This window comes from Diorhabda sublineata, chromosome 5, assembly GCF_026230105.1.
Source record: "Diorhabda sublineata isolate icDioSubl1.1 chromosome 5, icDioSubl1.1, whole genome shotgun sequence".
NCBI classification, from domain to species: Eukaryota; Metazoa; Arthropoda; class Insecta; order Coleoptera; family Chrysomelidae; genus Diorhabda; species Diorhabda sublineata.
The window spans coordinates 29,307,743-29,328,103 of record NC_079478.1 but is presented as its reverse complement, the minus strand read 5'-3'; the positions used below and the strand labels follow the sequence as shown (position 1 = coordinate 29,328,103).

The following is a 20,361-nucleotide window of genomic DNA, read 5'->3' as shown; positions in this document are numbered from 1 at the left end:
TTACAGACTCATCTCATGTGACTATCAACAAATTATAATCTTCCCGATGAAGACCGATGTACCATACATACGATCCAGTAGGTTTCTAAAATGTTAGGCACTAATTTTGAATTTGAAAATTTTAAGAAATCATACATCAAATGAGTTGATTTATTCCAGGTTTTGTATTTGTGTTGCATTTTGTGATTGTTTAATTTTGTTGGAAAGATGAATTCATGGATAATTCTCATCTACACATTCGTCGCCATTAATTGCGAAATGTAAATAGCTTATTACTTTAATACCTAGTATAATCTGTACAAACATATAGAAGAAATTAAATCCAAACACCACGTAGAGTTTGGATTGAAGGATTTTTTAAAATTAGAATTTATATGAAAATGTTGCACGATTTTAAACTTGGTTGGACGAAAGTTAAAAAAATTAAATTTTAAAGTCACAGGTCACAGAACAAATCGAATTTTTACACGATAGGGCATGCAACATGTACGAAATTATTTGTTTTTCGGAATCATGCTATTGGAAAACGGATGCATGGAATGCCAGCTTAAGATAATAACTCGAAATTGACACGAAAATATTCAACTTATCGTGAACGTAGTAAAATAAATATAAAACCAAAAAAAATGATAACATCGGAGTTATTTAACTAATAATCGTGTTATTTTGATAAAAATATCATTGAATATAAATTATTTATTCACAACTATCACATAATCTATGGACTATTAAGAGTGTCTGCTATAGTAATTATTAAGAAAACCCAAGTATGTATATATCCTTAGTAAATAGCATAGTGTGCATAATTTTGAAATATATAGAGCTTTGGCAGGCGTTTCAAGACGAAAACAAGTTCATAAATCTACTATTCTGAAGCAATTACTTTTATTGCAGTTCTCATGAGACTGATCTTAAAGGGGTTAGTCAAACGGTTCAAAGAAAATGAAGGGGTATACCCAGTCTGAAATTCTAAATAAGTCCTATTAAACCCTTAACCCAGGGCTCTTTTAAGCGGTCTGCATACGGTGTCAGATCAATTTGTGTTATCTTTTATTTATTTTGACCTTTACAATAAATAACATAAGTTTGTGCTCTGTAATGTTAGACAGTTCTGCGTCAATATTTATCAAGCCATACAAAAAACGGCGTATGGATAAGGGAAAAGTGTGCTGTTCTGCGTGCGTAACAATAGTAAGTATAATTTTTTTATATTTATTACAAAAGGTGGGTCGAAATGGGTCGATAAATGTTATCTTTTCGAGAATTTCAAAAACAAGATCTTTTTTAAACATACACAATAAAAAATAAATGTATAATTGTTATGATTGTGTATAACTTGATTTATTTTTCTATTTACATTTCTTTAATGTTGAAAAATAGAAGATAATATTGAACGATTTCGAATCACTTTGGGTGCTTTCGTGTGAGTTTCAAATTTATTTGTTAGGAATTTATATCTAAGTATTGAGTGTAGCTTTTCTATTCGATAATTCAATTTTTGTTTTTTTTTTTATTGCAGGTAAAACGTGAAGAAAATTTCAAATACAACAACACATGAAAACTTTTGCTTAATTGGGTAAGATGAAATCTGGAGAAGTGTCACAACTCACATTAATGCAATGTTTCCAACCAATTTTCAAACATCTAAGCAAACAAGACATATTTAACCGAGTTTTATGTTACGCAATGATGACATCAAATATTCCATCGTCAAAGTTCACATCTTTTCTCCAAAAATCCAATGTACTAGGTTATTCAACAATACGAACAAACGATTCCTTATAATCGTAAAAAATTGAAGCTAAAATTCGGAATGAACATTTTTTTATTGATAGAGACTCTTTTAACATATTTCCTTCCTACACCTGCTCCGGATAATTTTATGTTCATTGTTGTTAGATACAGCACCATACATGAAAAGTCTGAGCAAAATTTAAAAATCTTTTACTTTAACTTAATACATGTAACATGTCTTGCCTATGCTTCAAATAAGGTTGCTGAAGAGATTAGGAAATATTTTCCTCCTGTAAATAATTTAATTTCAGACTGGATACTCTGCTTACACTAGCACTAATGATTACCCTGTCTGACGCGCGTTTTTCGATAACAAAGTTATCGTCTTCAGAGACTGAAGGTAAACTCAGTTTCTGAAGACGATACCCTGGTTATCCAAACGCGCGTCAGACAATATAAATCGGCTCCAGAAATTCCAGCTTAATTACAAGATGGAACTTGGCTGCAAGCCGCTTTTTTTATCGCGGGAATGTTTGTCAACTAAAAGATTTAATTTCAGAAATGTCAGACGCATCTTCCCAACTGCTCACTGATGTTAAGCATTTACCCAAAAATACAGAAATAATTCAACAATTTTCGATTATAAGAACCAATTGGTTCTAGAACAATAATACAAATAATGTAAAAATAATGGAGCAATGTGAGGCAGTTTTTCAAAATGTCACAGTTAAAATGGAAGGGATAATTTTGGAAAATTCAAATGTGATTGAAAAAATTTGGATTCCAATTTCTTCAATTTGGATACAATAATCAACAATTATAAAATCACTACTTCAGTTTATGTCGAAAGAGAAATGTTTTAGTTGAAAACTTAGTGATTTACGGTTTTTATAACTAAAACCACTTTCTTTGTTCGTTTATCTAGGGTAAATCAATAAATTGATGTATTTGACTTTTTTTCTATATTTTCAATAATTTTAGGTATATTTTGACTAATTGATTTCCCTATTTATGCGCATATTTTGGATGTTCTATTTGCATATCGGGGTTTCATTGACGATAATATTAATTGTGCCTCTTTGTGCATTTTTTATTTCTATCTGATGTTTTGTTCGTTTTTCATAAAGTGTTAAGACTGAGACTAGTACGAGTGCGAAATAGAAAATCTGCTACATATAAATTCCACAAAGAAATATAATGCCGTAGATAGAAAATTTTCTGGATTGTACAGCGCAGAAAACTACTCCTTTTCTAAAAATATGTTACTAGTATATTTTGCTAAATTAAACAAGTACAAGTCGTCTTCCAACTATCAAGAATTTTACAGCGGAGGAACTAAATAAATAAATCAAGCAGAATAAACTGATCATCACAAAAGACGATCAATTAAGTGAATTTAACAAAATTTTTTAGAGAGTAACTTTCACTGAGACCCACTTATCCCATATCAAACTCTTCTGCTTCGAATTAACAGAATGGTAAATACACAAAACAAAAAGCTGGCACAAATAAATAAATAACTAAAACATCCTTAACTTTAAACGGGCCATTCATTAAATCATCGGCAACACATGTCTGACCGAGCAATATTACTTTAAAAAAACTAGGGTAGAAATAAACAGCAGACAACGTAAACAACAAGTTAGCACGAGTGAGAAGAATTGTTGATGTAATTAATAAAAATAACTCTACCAAAAATAACTCTTTAATACGAGGAAAAAAGAAAATCTGCCTGTAATTTCCAATAACTAAAGTGATATTAATATTGCTTCTTTTCAAACATTTTGAAGCAATAATAAGAAATATGTAGTAATTTTGAGTGATTGCGATAAAACCAAATTTTCTTAAAAATAAAACTTGCATTCTAAACAATAATGTTCCTTTTTGCTAGCAGAATGTAATTCCGCCTCTGGATGTAATTGTTGCTAACATTCTCCTGGGCATGCTTTCAGTTAGGTGCTGTATCACTTCTTGAGATATGTTCTCCCATTCCTCTAATGCCGCTTGCTCAAGCTTATTTTAATTTTGAGAAGATGGATTGCGATGACGAATGCGGCGTTTTAAAATGTCCCAGACATGCTCGATAGGATTCATATCTGTACTTCTTGGTGGCCTGTCCAATGTATGAATTCCTACTTCGTTTAGGTCATTCAGCCGCAACGTGTGGTCTAGCATTATCATGCATTCAACGAAAATAGTCACCAATAAACGGCCCAAATGGAACGACGTGATTTTCAGGAATGTCAGTTATGTATCTTGCTGCGTTAAGGGCGGGTCTAGGAAGAGACACTAATTCTGTACGGGTATCAAAACAAATTCCTCCCCATGATAGACCCTCCTTAGAACGGCTCCCTGGGAATGATACAAGACTGCGCAAATCTTTCTCCTCGGCGTCTTCGAATTTGATTACGTCCATCTGGACCTATTAGACTAATTCTTATCTCATCAGTAAATAAAATTTGGCACCAATTTTCTAAATTCCAATCTAAGTGTTGCCTTGCAAATCTTAGTCTAGCAACACGATGCTGCCTGGTTAGCAAAGGTGCGTAGGTGTGTAGACCAGCATTCTGAAGGTGTCGTCTTATTGATCTATCAGACATCTCGTAAAAAGCTGTTGAGCTCGACACTTGTCATTGACCGATTTCTTAATGAATTTAATTGCAAAAAACGGTCGTCTCGAGGAGTGAAGGATGTCGTTGTCCAGACCTCCTAGAATGTGAACCGGGCTCTCGAAATCTTTGCATCAATTTGTCAATGGTTGTGTAATGTACGCAAAACAGAGTTGCCACTGCACAATAACTTTGTCTCTGTCCAACTAACTCGGCTATTCTTTCAGCTTCCTAACTCCATTCATTTTTTGTTTAACTAGTTTGGACTTTAACACACCTTGATAGACTTAAACTACTGCTGTTCACAAGTTGGTACAACAATAGAATGAAAGAAACACATTAAAATATGGATAAAATGAAAATTTCAAAAAACTACAAAAACAGTTTGCTGATAAGAAATTTTGCTAAATTTTATCGCTAACATTTAAGATACTTTAACTTTTTGTGATAGAAAAAAAAGAAACCCAAAAGACTACCATTTTAGGTTTTGATATTGAAATAAAGGATGGTGCTTTATTTATGGCCACGAGTTTATCAATAGTGTATAATAATTTCTCCTAATACTCGTGGATAAATATCATCATGATAATTGGTATATGTACCTGTTTACTTGATTACAAATTCGCCCAAGGTAAATTAAAAAAATCACATACATTTGAGTTATGTAAACAATTTGATTATCATTGTGTTTTTTGTGTACCTATCATTTAGTCTGTATGTTTGGGCATAATCATAATATGAATAAACCAATCATTTTTTATTCCAATATGCTAAAAAACTAAATACTCGTTACAAAGTAAGAGTGGTGCCATAAATTCAGTATCTTGATCTAGTAATTGATAATATGGGACTGATATTATTTTTAATTACTGTATAGGAAGAAGAGTAAATATTAAAACAATGTTTAGAAATATTTAAATGATTTTTTGTGCTGCAATATCAGTAAGTAGATCTCTATATTTCTATCTTCAAAGGGGATTTTTATTATTCGTTATTCTTAAGTTTCCCTTGTGTCATTTGACTTGTTTGAAAATAATTAAAACAAGGATATATATTCAGTATGTCTTGTTCCACATTTTCATGTTATTATTTATTTTCAAAAAAACTCATAGGTGAAGAGACTACGGATGTTGTACTGGAAAATAATGGAACAATAAAAAGATGTGATAGATATTTAGCCGTAAATTTTAATGAACAAGTGACCGATGGGGCCAAAATAAAATCGAAAATAAACTAGTCGAAACGGATAATAAAAGCACTTAATGAAACTCTGTGGAGCTCAGAGATAGGCAAACAAAGGAAGGTAAAAATATACGACATCATGATCAAAAGTACGTTAATATATAGGGTGTCCCACGATGAGTTGAAACTATCTGTATATAACAAAATACTTATAATAAAATCATGAAAATTTCTATGTTCTCGTATTCGGATACGATTTTTTTAAGTAAAATATTTTCAAAGATGGCCGACTTGCCGTTATACAGTATATTGTATACTTTCCTGTACCTCAACCTTACCGTTATCCAGATATTAAATGTTTTTTGTAAATTTTTAGAGATGTAGGTTTGGTCTAAATTTTATTTTGACCCGTTGATACAAGCACTAAGAAATAAAGAAGTATTTTTATAATATATGTATCTTGTCAAGGTCTGTAAAAAAATCAGATCAAATTGTATTTACTAATCCTATTCCAACTTTTAGTCGCTTCCGAGATATTTGAGGTTTAAAATGATTATTGTATTTTTTAACAAGTTGTAATTTCTTATGTATACGTTTAGTAGACTTTGTTTTAAATGACACTTATTTAACTGTCATTAGTCAATTGTTGATACTTTCGAAAATCGTTAAAATGGCTCGTTCTCAATTTAATACCTAATGTATAAAATTTAGACCACATCTGCTAAAAATTTACAGAAAACATTCAATATCTGGATAACAGTAAGGTTTAGATATGGGAAAGTACACATGAATTTGCTTTATTTTTCACCCCTGAATGCATTAAAATAGAAAAAAACCGGGGGGTCCTATTTAAAAAAATTAAGAAATTTGATATTTATAAAGTTAAGCACTTTTTATACACACCCTGTATAAAATGAAAAATTTTTCAACATAGATTCAATTCAAATACGTCTGATCTTGCTAAAAGCAACCAAACAGAAACCATTTTCATATATTTAAGGGTATCTTCGTAAAAAAATAATTTATAAGGGTCTGCAACGTTTAAATTTTTTACACAAAAATTAATAACTCAAAAAGTTTGTATTTTTGTGAAAAGTTTTCAGACACAAGCTTAGTAAAATTTTACGTAGATTTTAAAAATGTATTAATATACACGGTGTTTTATTTAAAATAACAAAGTTCCGACTTCCGGTAGGACAGGAAGTCGGCCATCTTTGAAAATATTTCAGTTAAAAAGATGGAATCTGAAAACCCAAACGTAGAAATTTTCATAATTTTACTATAAATATTTTGCCATATACAGATAGTTTTAAGTCGTCGTAGGACACCCATTATGGATCAGAGACGTGCACAAATGAAATGGAAAGTTGAGGTTACAGAAATGAATGCAAAAAGAAGGGCATTTAGGACATAATTATCGAAAAGAGTGAATAATTAGAGAATTAAGAAACTAATGGGTGTAAAAGAGACATTTATAATATGTATAGAAAGGAAACAACTGGTATAGTACTGACATATTCACTGAATTACAAAAGTAAGACTACTAAAGAAAGTAAAGAGATAAAAATGGATGGAAGGTATATCGATTCTAAAGAAGAAGAGAAAAAACGTTGAGCGCCAATTTTGTCCATATAATTATGAAATTAGTTATACTATCTATATTTTTCGAAAGTTTTGATTTTCTTTATATTCCAAAATATTTACCTATTATCTATCTTACAAAAATAGGAAAGTGTGTAGACAGTTTTATTGATTCAAAGATAATTTTGTATCAAATATCAAATAAAAACAGACATTAAAAATTGAAATAAATTTTGACAAATATGCGAATATTATTTGATTGGTTATAAAAATTGGTTTACATGAAATAACGACAATTCGTAAAATCAAATATGTCTCGTATATCCTATCTAAGTCTGATTACACTATTCCAATTATTATGACGATCTAAAATATCGAATGTTTATATTTACGGTTGACAGTTGGGTCCAATTTGTGTTCAGGAATCTGTTTGACTTTGATAACTCGTACTGGGTTTTTAACTTTGGATCTTATGCACACTTCAGAATTTGTTCCTTATTACGTTCCTTTTTATTCATTAACCGTTTAGAATCCTCCAATCACGAAATACACTTTCGGATTTTTCTCTATTCGATTTCCGTAACACTCCGTTTGGATTTTCCGGTAACTACTTATACATCAGAATTTTTTATTTATTTCTGGTAACTAAATACAACCTACTTTTCTCCCGCTTTTATTTATTATTTTAACAACTAATACTTGAAGCAGCTAAAACATTTAAATAATTTATAGCCCATATATGTTATTAAATGAATGATTAGTTAGCTTAAGGTAGCTTAGAAAACCCTGCAGCATATTGTAATTTGAACTTGTCTCTTTTTGGAAATATAATATTTTGCGATCTGCGATCATCAATACTTCTCATAAAGACTGTTTTCCAAGCGACAACGCCTTTTTGCAAACAAAACACGATTATTAACCTCTACATAATTTCTGCTGATATGGATCTCCAAATTCTTCTAATTCAAGCAATGTCAGAATAAAATATATTGAAAATTAAAAACTTAAGTATTCAATTCAAAAATGATCCATAAGTTTTCGGCAAATAGGGATTTGTTGAAAACCCGCGCGACATAGCCTCAGAACTCAAATTTAACTAATAATAATTAGTTCAACTGGTTATAGCTGATCTATATTTTAACTTTGATTGCATTGCATAGTACTTTGAGAATGATATTTTATATTATACAGTTTTATATTTAAGCTTATCTACTTATATATTAATATATTTCATTTATTATTAATATTTTACGTTTGAACTAATTTTATATACTCGTGATATTTCGGGAACACTGTATATATGGTATTATCATCTCAAAAACCCGAACTATAACAAAAAATCGACTGGTTTACATGAGGAACACACCCTTAAACTTTGGATGAATTTATAGGCTATTTTAGAGATACTGTATACTGCAGTCGAGTCGTGATACCATAACTTTGAAAACCACTTGGAATATGTAATCGATAACAATTTTTTTGTTGTTATTTTACATTTGGAGTAGTCAGAGTTATGATTTTTGTCCCGTCGTACAACATAATAAAGTCGTGGCGATATAAAAGACTTTTTGTATTAAAACTTTTGTAGATTATCTTTTTGGGGTTTACCTTATAAAAAATTTTGAAAAGTAATCATATCAGAATGAAAATATAGTTTTTTAACATATCTTATAATCACAAGAACAATTCAAGTTGTTTGTTAACATTATTTATTTATTGAATAATATGCAATATGTCCTCAGTGAGTTGAATCAGGTCGGTGTAATTAGTACATGAATAATATCCCGTTTGTCTTTATACGCCCATGATTTCGTGTATACATATAATATCCTAATTATATTTTGTGTGTATTGAGGACGAATATCAGCTTTGTGTAGGTCTGAAATGGGCCCTGATTATAATTGTTGGTTTCTATAATATGAACCCAAGGGCCATTCAAAATGTTTTGGTAATTATCATCAGAAGTGAAGGACTGATGGCGTCTCAGATTGAATATTTAACGTCGTGCTAAATCAGAAATTGAATTTCTACGTAGTGGTGGAATAGAAAAGACTAAACAAAATACCGTTATCAGAAATTTTATCACTAATGAAATTGTTGTTGAATTAAATAGATTCTCAATTATTCATTTTCAAAGTCGACCTAGTTGCTAAAAGGAAACTTTGGTGAAAATACGCTGTCTATCCTCAGACGTCTTGCATGAATGAATAGAATCATTCCTCAAATACAGCAACAGAAAATCTTGTTCATCGCGTGGAACTGTAATCCAGTCGCCACAAATTTTCTCGTGCAATTGCAAAAAATAAAAGCGATTTTGTTGAAACCTTGGATTTATCTATAACTTTCAAAATCTGATCTGTCGACTGTGCTTTTGTACTAGGGGTAAAAGCACCCTCTTCCGGGGAAAGAACAATTTTCCTTGGAAATCGATATGATAATTATAAAAATATTTTGGTCGAAATTTTTATTTAATTGATACTCTCCAAATTATTAACGATTGAAACTGAAAAAACACATGTATTTTAACTTTATTAAGTAATTACTCGAAAAGCTTGAATTTTACCAAAAATTATTCAAAACAAACAAATAGTTGATAAAAAAAATTTCTCTTTCAATGACCTTTATCAACTCTATAAGGACTAAATTACTGTCCGTTGGAGAATAAGTATTTTCCAAGAACCATCACCATCAATCAACGGCACTTTTTATTCTGCATACATTCCTTAAATATTGCCGCGTTTCAATCCTCCATGAAAGAAATCAATGAACTTTGGTACCCATTGTCTTCTCACAATTTTCCAAACTGTACTTTCAGGGATGCTCGTTAAAGCTAAAGTATTTTTAAAGGATAATATTTTTCATAGCCTCGGTCAATTAACTTCAAGTGAATACTTTCAACTATCATTTTTGTCTCAACGGGCAAATATTAGCGCTCTTTGGTAGACATTTTAAAAGACTCTATCTAACTTTATAATACACACTATTTCTTGGCTCGAAATGAACTAACACCAACCAAGATGTTTGGACGGTACCTAATCCGACCCTGTTAGGGTTAGGTTTAAATATAAGGGTGTAGTCTATTCTTTGCATTTCATATACTAACTGGACGCTAGTCAATTTCTTAAATCGTGAAAAATTGTATGAAGTATTGAAAATTTATTTGATTTAATTTAATTTGAGAAAGAGAAATTTTCCGCTGCTCCTTTATGTATTGTTGTAATTTACTTCTTGTACAACGTTTTGAAGAAAAGTTTATACATCGGAAATGTGCGGATGATGGTTCACCAATTGATTGTTTAATTTTGTTACCAGAAATGTCACTGATTAAAATATCTTCTACATTAAATCGATTATTACCACATTTTTTGTGAAATGAGTCTAATATCATTTTAAAATAATCAGATTCTGTCTTTGAGGTACTTCAAACCTTTTAATAAGATTTTAGTATCTTCCAATATCTGTTTATCACGATATTTGATTTTAGTATAACATAGTTCTAGTTCATTTGATGAAAATTTGGTTTCACCTAGAGAACATCATTGATATCCTTTATACTTAATTCAAATTTTAGATACTGAATGTCTTGCAAATATAAATAAATGATTGAAATGATTGCGAACATGCAACAGGTGGTATTAGAAACTGGAAATGAAACTTGATCTAAAGATCATGCTATCAAATTAGTTAGTACGTCTTGTACTAGTATGATAGGTAAATAGGAGCAAAACCGATTATTGGGACAACCTACAGGTGCCGAGACAGACTCTTCTGGGAAACAATAATCAGAGAAGATCTGTTGAATGTATCAATCTGACTAAGAACAAACTAGGAAGACTAACAGGAGTTCTATCGGGGCACTGTCACCTCAACAAACACCTGAAGACCCTAGGCTTAGCAGATAATGCGTCGTGCAGATTTTGTTGCACATTCTCTCGAAGTGTGAAACACCACAGAACTTACTTCGAATTACTACATTTGGGAATGTATGAGATTGAAATCTCTGGCGACTAAAGCCATCCCACATTCTAAAGCTTCTAAAAGGAGTGGATCTGCTGTAAACACTGGGTTCCCCAGTATCGCAGCAAGAAAGGGAGATACAATAGTTCCTTTGTGTCGTAGCCCAAACACCCATACATATATACATTAGTATGACCATATTTTGAATACATTTTTCAAATTGTAATTTCATAATTTCATATTGAATTTGATATAGTCTAATTTCAGTTTTCTATAATAAAAAAAAGAATACAGTAATTGCAAAGTATTGCTTTTAAAAACAACTTTACTACAACATGTTTAAGATCACTTTTCTTCATCAATAAGCAGAATAAATATTCACTCTACTTTTTAGCTACTTCACAACTAGACAAACCTTTTCCACCAGAAAATTGTACAATCATTTACCAAACACAGTATTTCCTCCATGTGGCTTGCCAAGTAGCAGACGACAAATATCATCCTTCCGATATTTATTTAATGCAAGTATACGATGCTGATACGCGATTACTAATTGGTACTACTACCTCACAAAATCCACGTGAGATAATCATCCGGAATTTGGGAGATATACACGAAGATTTACTTTTGTTTATTAGAACTATGGATGCTAGATCCGTGACAAGTGATGCTAGTATTATATTCGTTCCTGCAATAACAAGATTGAACACAAGTGGTAAGATGCTGGAATCTTTTCCAGTTTGGTGTTGGATTGTAGATATTTCGATTGGTTTTTAGTAGGTAGATGTAGAGATAGTAATAATATTCTTAATGTAACGAGTGTTGGTTGCAAATAATAAACGTATTTTAAAACGAAAATGAAAGACGAAATTTACTGTATAGATTGCACAAGAAAAATTATATTCCAGACCCATTTTGCGTCATGATGAAGAATGATCATCAGTTACAGATATTCTTTTTTCAGCAAATATCTGGACAGAAGTATAGTGTGTCTTTTGTGATGCCGGGTCTAAACTAGACAGACAAAGAATGGCAAGAGAAATACATATATTTGGTACGCATAATTTACAAGTTGTCAGTGCAGTGTGAACGATCTGCATTGATTAAAGAAGAGACCAATAAACCAGCGGAAAATCACACAAATTTAGTTCTATTGTGTCAAGAAGCACTAGGGTCTTTACGTACTTATCGGAACACAGTGGAACACAGAATGTTTTTGGAGATTAATGGAATTGTACAAAGAGCATATGCTTGGAGCTCGAAAAATTTGGATTACAATAACAAAATTAATGAATTGGAAGAAATTTGTCTAGCATTGAATATAACACCATGGAGCTAGCTGAATATTTCACTTCCAAATGGTTAGTACGTGTACTGTCAAACTGTATTTGCCTAATGAAACTAACAATTTATTCATGAAATAAATTTCTTGTATTTCAAGTTGAGTCTTATTCGAAAACTGTTGCATTTAATTCTTCCGACATTGGACGAAGAATATTCGTTCTTGCGCTGTCGTTAGTTCGTATCAAAATCGTGTTCACTTCTTGTATGTTTAGTCTCGACCCGGCATAAAATTTAGTTTTTTCAAATATTTGCACAGGAAACTGCTTTTCTGGTTTGTAATCATTTCTCACTCAAAGATTGTTAAATTTAGATGAATTCTACACAAAAAATATTTTTTGAGATGTTCATCTGTATCTGAATAAACTGGCAAATCTCTGTTCACGTTTTAATTATATGTCGTAGTTATACAGAGTTGTTTATTATGTTTATTGGTATTGTGTACAGCTTTATAATAATTATCAATGTTGATATTACAATATTACAAATATTTATCGAGCTAGGAAGTTCATAGTATGATTTCATTTTCTGTACTTTAAACTTCAAAATCATGAACTTCAAGCACCTGGCTTATCTCTCTAGAATATTTACGAGATAACGAACCTTCCAGAGCACTGCACATATTGATCGATGCCATACATACACAATATTTACTATACAAAGATGCCCAACCAATACAAAAGCTGAACTAGATTCTACTCTGGGTGGAATAATTTTCATTGACTATCTTGAAAAAGAAAAAACTATCAATGGTGAGTTCTACACGAACTTATTGCAACGTTTGAATGAAAATGAACAGCCGCATTTGGCTAAGAAGATGTGATGTTACGTTCAGACAATGCACCAGCTCACACTTCATACACACTATTCACCAGATTCAGCTCCCCTGGATTATTTTCTGTTTCCAGACTTGAAACAAAGGCTCGTTGGTCAAAGATTTTCCAACAATGAAGAGGTGATGTCGACAGTTAATGATTATTTTTTGAGGAGCTTGACGATTCCTATTATAAAAAGGATATCGAACTTATTGAACATGACTGGGAAATGTGTATAGAGCTAAAAGGATATTACGTTGCAAAAAAATATTTTTTTCCAAAATTTTTATCAAGAAGTGCACACCTAGTAAGCAGTAGAGAAATAGAGATTGGACGCTCAAAAGCGTCTGTGTGGTTTCTTGTATTTCTCTGGAAAGGAAAATATTAGACACATTTCGGGATTATCTATGTCTCATAACTTCGCTATTTATTTTTTTATTTCACCATGAATAAATCATATTTGAAAACTATTGCATTGTTGATTGCCCGTAAATTTTTGCATTCCAATTTTTATTGATATGAAATTCGATCATGAAGTTTCAATGTGAATAAAATTAAATTCAAACAAGACTATTAGCAAATCAAAAAAAACTATTTTGAAATAACATTAATAGTTTAGCTATTGTTTTAAGCTTTGATTAATATTGCAACCATAAACTAGATAGGCAATTGAATAATAAAACTGCTCTACGTTAACTATTGCAGATTTCATAAATAATATTTATGGAATATAAATCTTCTAAGCATAGTCTTTCAACCAGACACTCAAATTTTTATTATTTAGATTGGCATCAATTTATTGAATTGGAACTTTATTTATCTATAAGGCACAACATTTTGCACCCTCTATTATGTTGAATCTGAAGTGTTTATCATTCTTCTATAATCGGAACTAGAAACTGTTGTGTCTTCGTTTGCCTGTTTACGCCTGTTTACCCTGAGATAAACGCATAGGTTTGTTATGAGCATCACGAAAATAGTTATTAAAAATTTGGTAGACGGTTGCTATACTTTTCGGGAAATTTGGAAGAAACGTGAAATGTTTTCAACGTAGCGATAAGCGAAGCAGCAAAAAAGTATATGAAATATGCAGAACAACTACTAACAAAAAATTGACAACATGGCGGACGTCCCACATAAAGAAAGAAATTACGAAGAACAAAGACGCATAAAAATGAAATCTGGCAAGCAGAGCAGTAGAAAGCTATGAAAAAGACAATAAGCAGAGAAAAAAGTAGAATATATGCAAAGAAAACGGTAACAAACTGGAAATAGATAGTAAAGGAAACCAAAAATTGTTTTACAAAGCATTTAAATCTTTAAAGAAGGTAAGACGAGATATAATTGAACGATGGAAATAGTATTTATAGCAACTACTAATGGGAACAGGTGTTAATGATGGACTAGTTGAAGAAGTTATTAACACAAGTAAAAAAGCGGTCCACGATGAAAACGAAAAAAGGATGTTATAGAAGCGATCATAGCCAAAAATGAAAAGCTGCGGGATGCGAAAAATTAACACCTGAAATGTTAATAGCTATGCGATAGAAAGGTATAGAATTTAACAAACTTCTGGTCTTGTTCTGTCCCAGTTTCTCATATTTCAGCTCCGCTACCGTTACCTAGCACAAATTAAAAGCGCTCCGAAACATGACGTCCTCTCCAGAATGTATTGAATAAGTAGCGTATATATCACCCAATGATTCAGCTAGGATTGTACATCAGTTGCACATTGGTTTCGTCAGGAAGTTCAAGTCCAAGTCCAGGCAGCTTTTGAATAATTACAAGAATGTGTTGAAAATGTACAGATATAGGAGGAATTAAATTGGAATAGAGAATTTCTTATCTTCTACATCATTCACTCAATGAATACTACTCAAGAAATATATCTTTTCATAATATCTATTAATAATAATGATAATAAAATTACATATAATTGATGTTACCTTGGAACTGTAGGTTCTGGAGGAAAAAGCTTTCATTCTAATAAAATTAAGTTGAGGAACTAAGTAAAATAGTAAAATTGGTAACTACCCGCCCTATTGGACGTTAATAGTGAGCTCTATTAAATAATTCCGAGATAATTGTCCTTCGCATTCTTGTTGTCTCTTTTGCATAGTACATTATTTCATCCCACTAAATACTTGTACAAACTTGAATAATACAACCTTTTTTCTGAATCCAGTTCTTTTTTTACAACAAACTGTACATGTACATTCTGGTACCTCTCATAGAGATAAAACTGATACTTATCGTGTACCAAGAGATGTGAGCGCAATATAAAAGGCCTGCATTATAATTACCAAATTACTTATCATTTAAATGAACATTAAAGTATCTTAATGCCTCCTGAAATGTTCCCAATTTGGATTCAATTTTGATTTTATTGAATTGATTTATTAATAAGAGGATTATGAGGACATATATATAATTTATCTTGATATGACTTCATATTGAAAAAATCTTATCAAGCAATTATCGATGTTAATATTTTTGTAAAATCAAAAGTAACTCAAACTACTATATATTACCATTTGCACTACGTTATACCAATATGATCTTAATAGTGGAAACAAGTTCAGATTAAAGCACAAAACTTTGGCCTTCGGCTCGGAAATTACGGACTCTCCCTTTATGAATAAATACTTTCATACCTGGTTACATTTTTTATGATTTTATTTTATTTGCATCAACTACTTAAGTAAACTAACTCTAATGCCCTAATCTACTGAGTACAGAGTTATTTATAACAATAACGCTTGCTTTGTTAATTTCTTAATCTATTTCTACTTCTCTATTGAACTTATTTATTTGTTAATACAACCAAAGTTACATACTAGTTAACAACTTCATCAGAATTAATATCGAGTTTCAGTATCCCTAGCAGTCTGGTAAATCTTTGGCGCTTATTTTTCCAGAATTCTTTTGAGTATGTATGTTGTATTTTCAAGCCTGTTTGCTTTTTTCTCGTTTAAAAACACGGATGTGTTCAATATCTGTCTTAATATCAAGTTTCTCGAATATATTCTTAGAATTTCTGGATCTACGTATTTCTTAAATTATTCCATGACGGCAACTCTGGTATGCCTCTTTCCCACATCTGTATGTTTCTTTAAAGTTAAATATTTTGAGTATAATTCCTGGTATTGAATTGAATTTCTCTTATTCAAATCTTCCCTCGATTGAGGAGAAACTGTCTTCTTTCATTTTCACCTGTTTTCCTTCAGATTCTCATCTTCTCTTTATGCATTCATTTATATTTATCTTAGTTATCAAACCTTATAATATTCCTATAGTTTCTTTAATTTACTCTTTTTTGCCTGACTTCCAAGTTGAACGACACCACGGTACAAGATAGTAAAAGCTTGGGTTAACATGTTATCCTGGTCAAAAACTCTCCTTGAGCTGTTATATCCTCTCTATTCCTTCTCTGAGTTTTTAGCCTTTTTTTGTTGTACTGCTCACGACCTATTAGTTAATATGTAAGTAACTGCTGGTATTTTAATGTAGTTATTAGTTTCAGTAGATGTCAAAAAAACTTTATTTAATAACATCACCGTATTTTCGTTTGGAATTATCTCTTCAATTGGATTAGTGATCTTTCCTTTATTGCGGTTTCAATTTCTTTGACTATAGTTACTCCATTCTTTGTAACATGAACACATGTAAAATTTTTGTATTTAATAGAATACTTAGATGTTTTTGTCTTCTACGAGTACTCTAGATGTAAAGGAACTCAGTGATCATCCATCAAAAGATATTTCATGCAATTCCGTTTCAGCAGTTGCGATTATAGTAACTCAGTCACTCTCCTTTGTTATTGCATTTACATTTTCAGCCACAAAAACATAAATTGAAATAATTATTATAGCTTTCTTTTAAATGAAAGTATTTTTTTCATCGTTTGTACAATTTTTTTCAGCATCAACTCCAGTATTCTTCCAAATAACTCCACTTCTAGGTGCACTGATTGGCGTTGTTGCTGCACTAATTCTAATAGCCATTATCATTGTGGTAGTTATACGATTAAGAGGCGGCGGTGATCGCGATGACAAAGAATACGATGATGGTGGATTAGCAACAACTGGACGTCGATGTGTAGCTGGTAATAGTGATAAGGCCAGTACGGAACCCCTTAATAAAGTGAGTCTAGAAATCAAATCCTAAACTATTTTATTGAATAAATTATCGTTGCTAGAGACGATAAGTTACAAGAAATTTTGCTGTTCAACTGGATCTCCGTTTGTTGAAATCTTAATCTATCAGTATAGACATAAGCGTGAAGGTGACTCAACAAAAATAGAAATCACAAATATGTTATTCATTACATCCTTTCGTTATTATCTATTAAAGCCAAAGAAAAAGTATAGTGTAAAATTCCAATGGAATACTCATTTCCCACTCGTACGATTTGCAGCATTCGTCTACGGTTCACACAATCTAGAACAAGTGACGATCAAATTTTGTGCGAAATTGAGCGATTCTGTGAGTAGAACTTACAGTAAAGTACTAAATGTGTTTGTTTATGATTCTATGATTCCTGAAACAGTGGTTCATTGGCATAAAATGCTCAAAAAGAGCCGTGAAAGTATGGAAGACGAAGCGCAGACAGAGAAACCGGTCTAGGTGCACAAAAGATCTTATAAACAGTTCGAATGATAGCAGACGAACTACTTATCAACCGCAATACCGTCAGACTGATTTCAATTCAAGATTTCGTGATCCTACGTTGCTTATGGATGATCCTAACGTTGCTTGATGGTATTATTATGGATGACGAAAGTTTGTTTTTTCAGTAAGACACCGAAACGAATCGCCTGAATTCACAATCGCTATTACCAAATGATCTAAAATCAAAAAAACTCGCTTGCGCAAGTCGAAAGTGAAAACGATGCTTCTCTACCATTTGACAGTCGCCGTTTAACTCATAAGTAATTCGATCTATCTTAACAGACAGTGAAGCAAGTGTTTTATGGCGAAAATCTTCATATGTGTTGAAACGGATTAAAAAACAATGTGCGTCTAAATAGGATGCTTTCAAACAAAAATGATCCCTGCTACTATGAGCTGAGTGTGCTGCGATTCTTAAATTTCAGAAAAATGCTAGCCAAAACCACCTATTCGCCAGATTCACCGCCCAACGACCGAGAGACCAACAATTGAGAACATATGATGTGGGAAGCTCCAGTCAATGGCTTCCAGAATTGTTAGGAGCCTGAGAAAATCTCCAGAGTCGGTGTATGAGAGCAGAATTATGATAAATTATTTTATCATTACTTAAAATGGGGAAAATGACTTCATCTGCGATCGTTGTTGCAGTTCTAAACTTGTTTACTAGCATGTTTTTGTCGCTGTTTTGAAAATTTGGAATTTAATATTGAGTTTTATTGATAATATTGATATTGAATATTGATCTCCTGATTAATTCATCGATATAGCATACTTATTATCTAATAAAAAATAATTCGAAACAATTAATCAGAAAATCTATTGTAGTAACATTAGCACAAATATATTTTCGGCTTATTGTAGGATCTCAACGACAGCGTAGACAGTTTAGAAGAGAAAAATCCCGATATTATTCCCCAGAACAACGCAGAAGATGAATATCAAGACGAGGAAAGAGCATTCGAAAGGTTAAATAATACTACGATGAGAGTTTACAATAGAATGCAGAGTCCAAACAGTCAGCTCAAAAACAACGGCTCTTATGAAGGTTACAGTGCCAAAATGGTAAGTTGTTTGTTTGTGAAATACAGTGCCGGCTTAAAGAAATTCAACAATTCAATATAAATTAACTACATATATAAATATTATTGTAATTCAGATATCTAACATAAAGCTTATTGGAAATGTATTATAGCTAAAACCTCTGCCGATAGAAAACCGAATTTTCACAAATAGTAATCACTGAAACTTAAGCCTAAAAATATTATCCTGCCTGCTGCATGCTATTAACTTGACTTTCCTTTTACTTTTGGAATTAAAACCAGCAACAGAATGATCAAGCAACTCAAGCAACTCAGTAATAATATAGGTTGGCATATATCAACAGCAAAATGTAGAAGCAAAAGAAGAAACTAAGAGAACAAACGGAAAAGAAGAAGTTTGTTTCGAATAAATAATGTAGAGTACTCCGGAAGTTTAAAATAGTTGTACACAAATTTGTAACAGAACTGATTCACTAGTTGAGCAGTTAAAAAATGAAAACTCCGACAATTTTTGGGAATTTTAAAAATATACTATAATAAACGGAGTATCAGAGTATTTGCACTTAAGAAAAAGACATCTAATAATGGGATTGTGTAGTCTCAAAAGTGTAGATACTGGGCCACAGATAATAATCATTGGTTTATGGATTGTGAAGACCATGATTCTCAAAAATTTTGTTGAAATAATGAACATATTGAGGTGTTTACATCTTAAATTAAAAACACTATAAATTCCTCAAAAAATAATGCTAATATTTGTGTGATGTTTTTTATATATGAATAAAGCTATACACGTACATTTTACATTTTGTTGAATGGAAATAGAGAAAGTTTATAAAAGCTCTACTGGAAAATGATTATATTATGATGTTGTTAGAAATAAGAAACTAGAAGTTGCGACAAAACTAAAGTAACCAAGTAATCACTCGAAGATGTTGTGAAAACCAACAATGAATGTGTTTTATTCAATTTCAATAACTAAGTCATCTCTAAGTCATCGTCACTAGCGCTACTATCTAACACCATCCTTACCAGGACCATTAAATCTTTGTACCATCTTCAAAGACCCCGTCTCTCTATCTTAGCCTCTTTCTGCCTCTACTGTGCGTTGGTATGGTGTTTTTTTTACATGGGCACGCTGTTGTGGATACATGCTACATGTCCTGCCCATTTAAGCTTGCCAATCTTGATTATTGTTATCAAGTCTCTATTTCCTGATCCTCTGTATATGCTGTACATCTCAAAGGTCTACGTTCACAGACGTTATTTTATTGGTTAGGTTAGTAAATTTGTTTCAGTATCTTTCTCTCGACGGTCGACAGTAACGTCTCATCGAATTTTGTTAGGGTCTTAGTTTCCGTAGATTGAAACTGGTATGTAAGTAATGTGATAGTCCAAAATAATATCAAGCATATACGCCTTTTTATCTCT

The 20,361-nt window shown here is 31.7% G+C and overlaps 1 protein-coding gene across 1 annotated transcript in view; it reads left to right on the top strand.

Annotated features, from left to right (window-relative positions):
* The window catches only part of LOC130444709 (protein turtle homolog A-like), a 175,754-nt gene that overhangs the window by 144,105 nt on the left and 11,288 nt on the right, over positions 1 to 20,361 (top strand). Inside the window, exons 8-9 of the mRNA XM_056779984.1 lie at positions 17,142 to 17,362; positions 18,752 to 18,952. Coding sequence (XP_056635962.1) covers positions 17,142 to 17,362; positions 18,752 to 18,952 — 422 coding nt within the window. The remainder of the gene's footprint in view (positions 1 to 17,141; positions 17,363 to 18,751; positions 18,953 to 20,361) is intronic.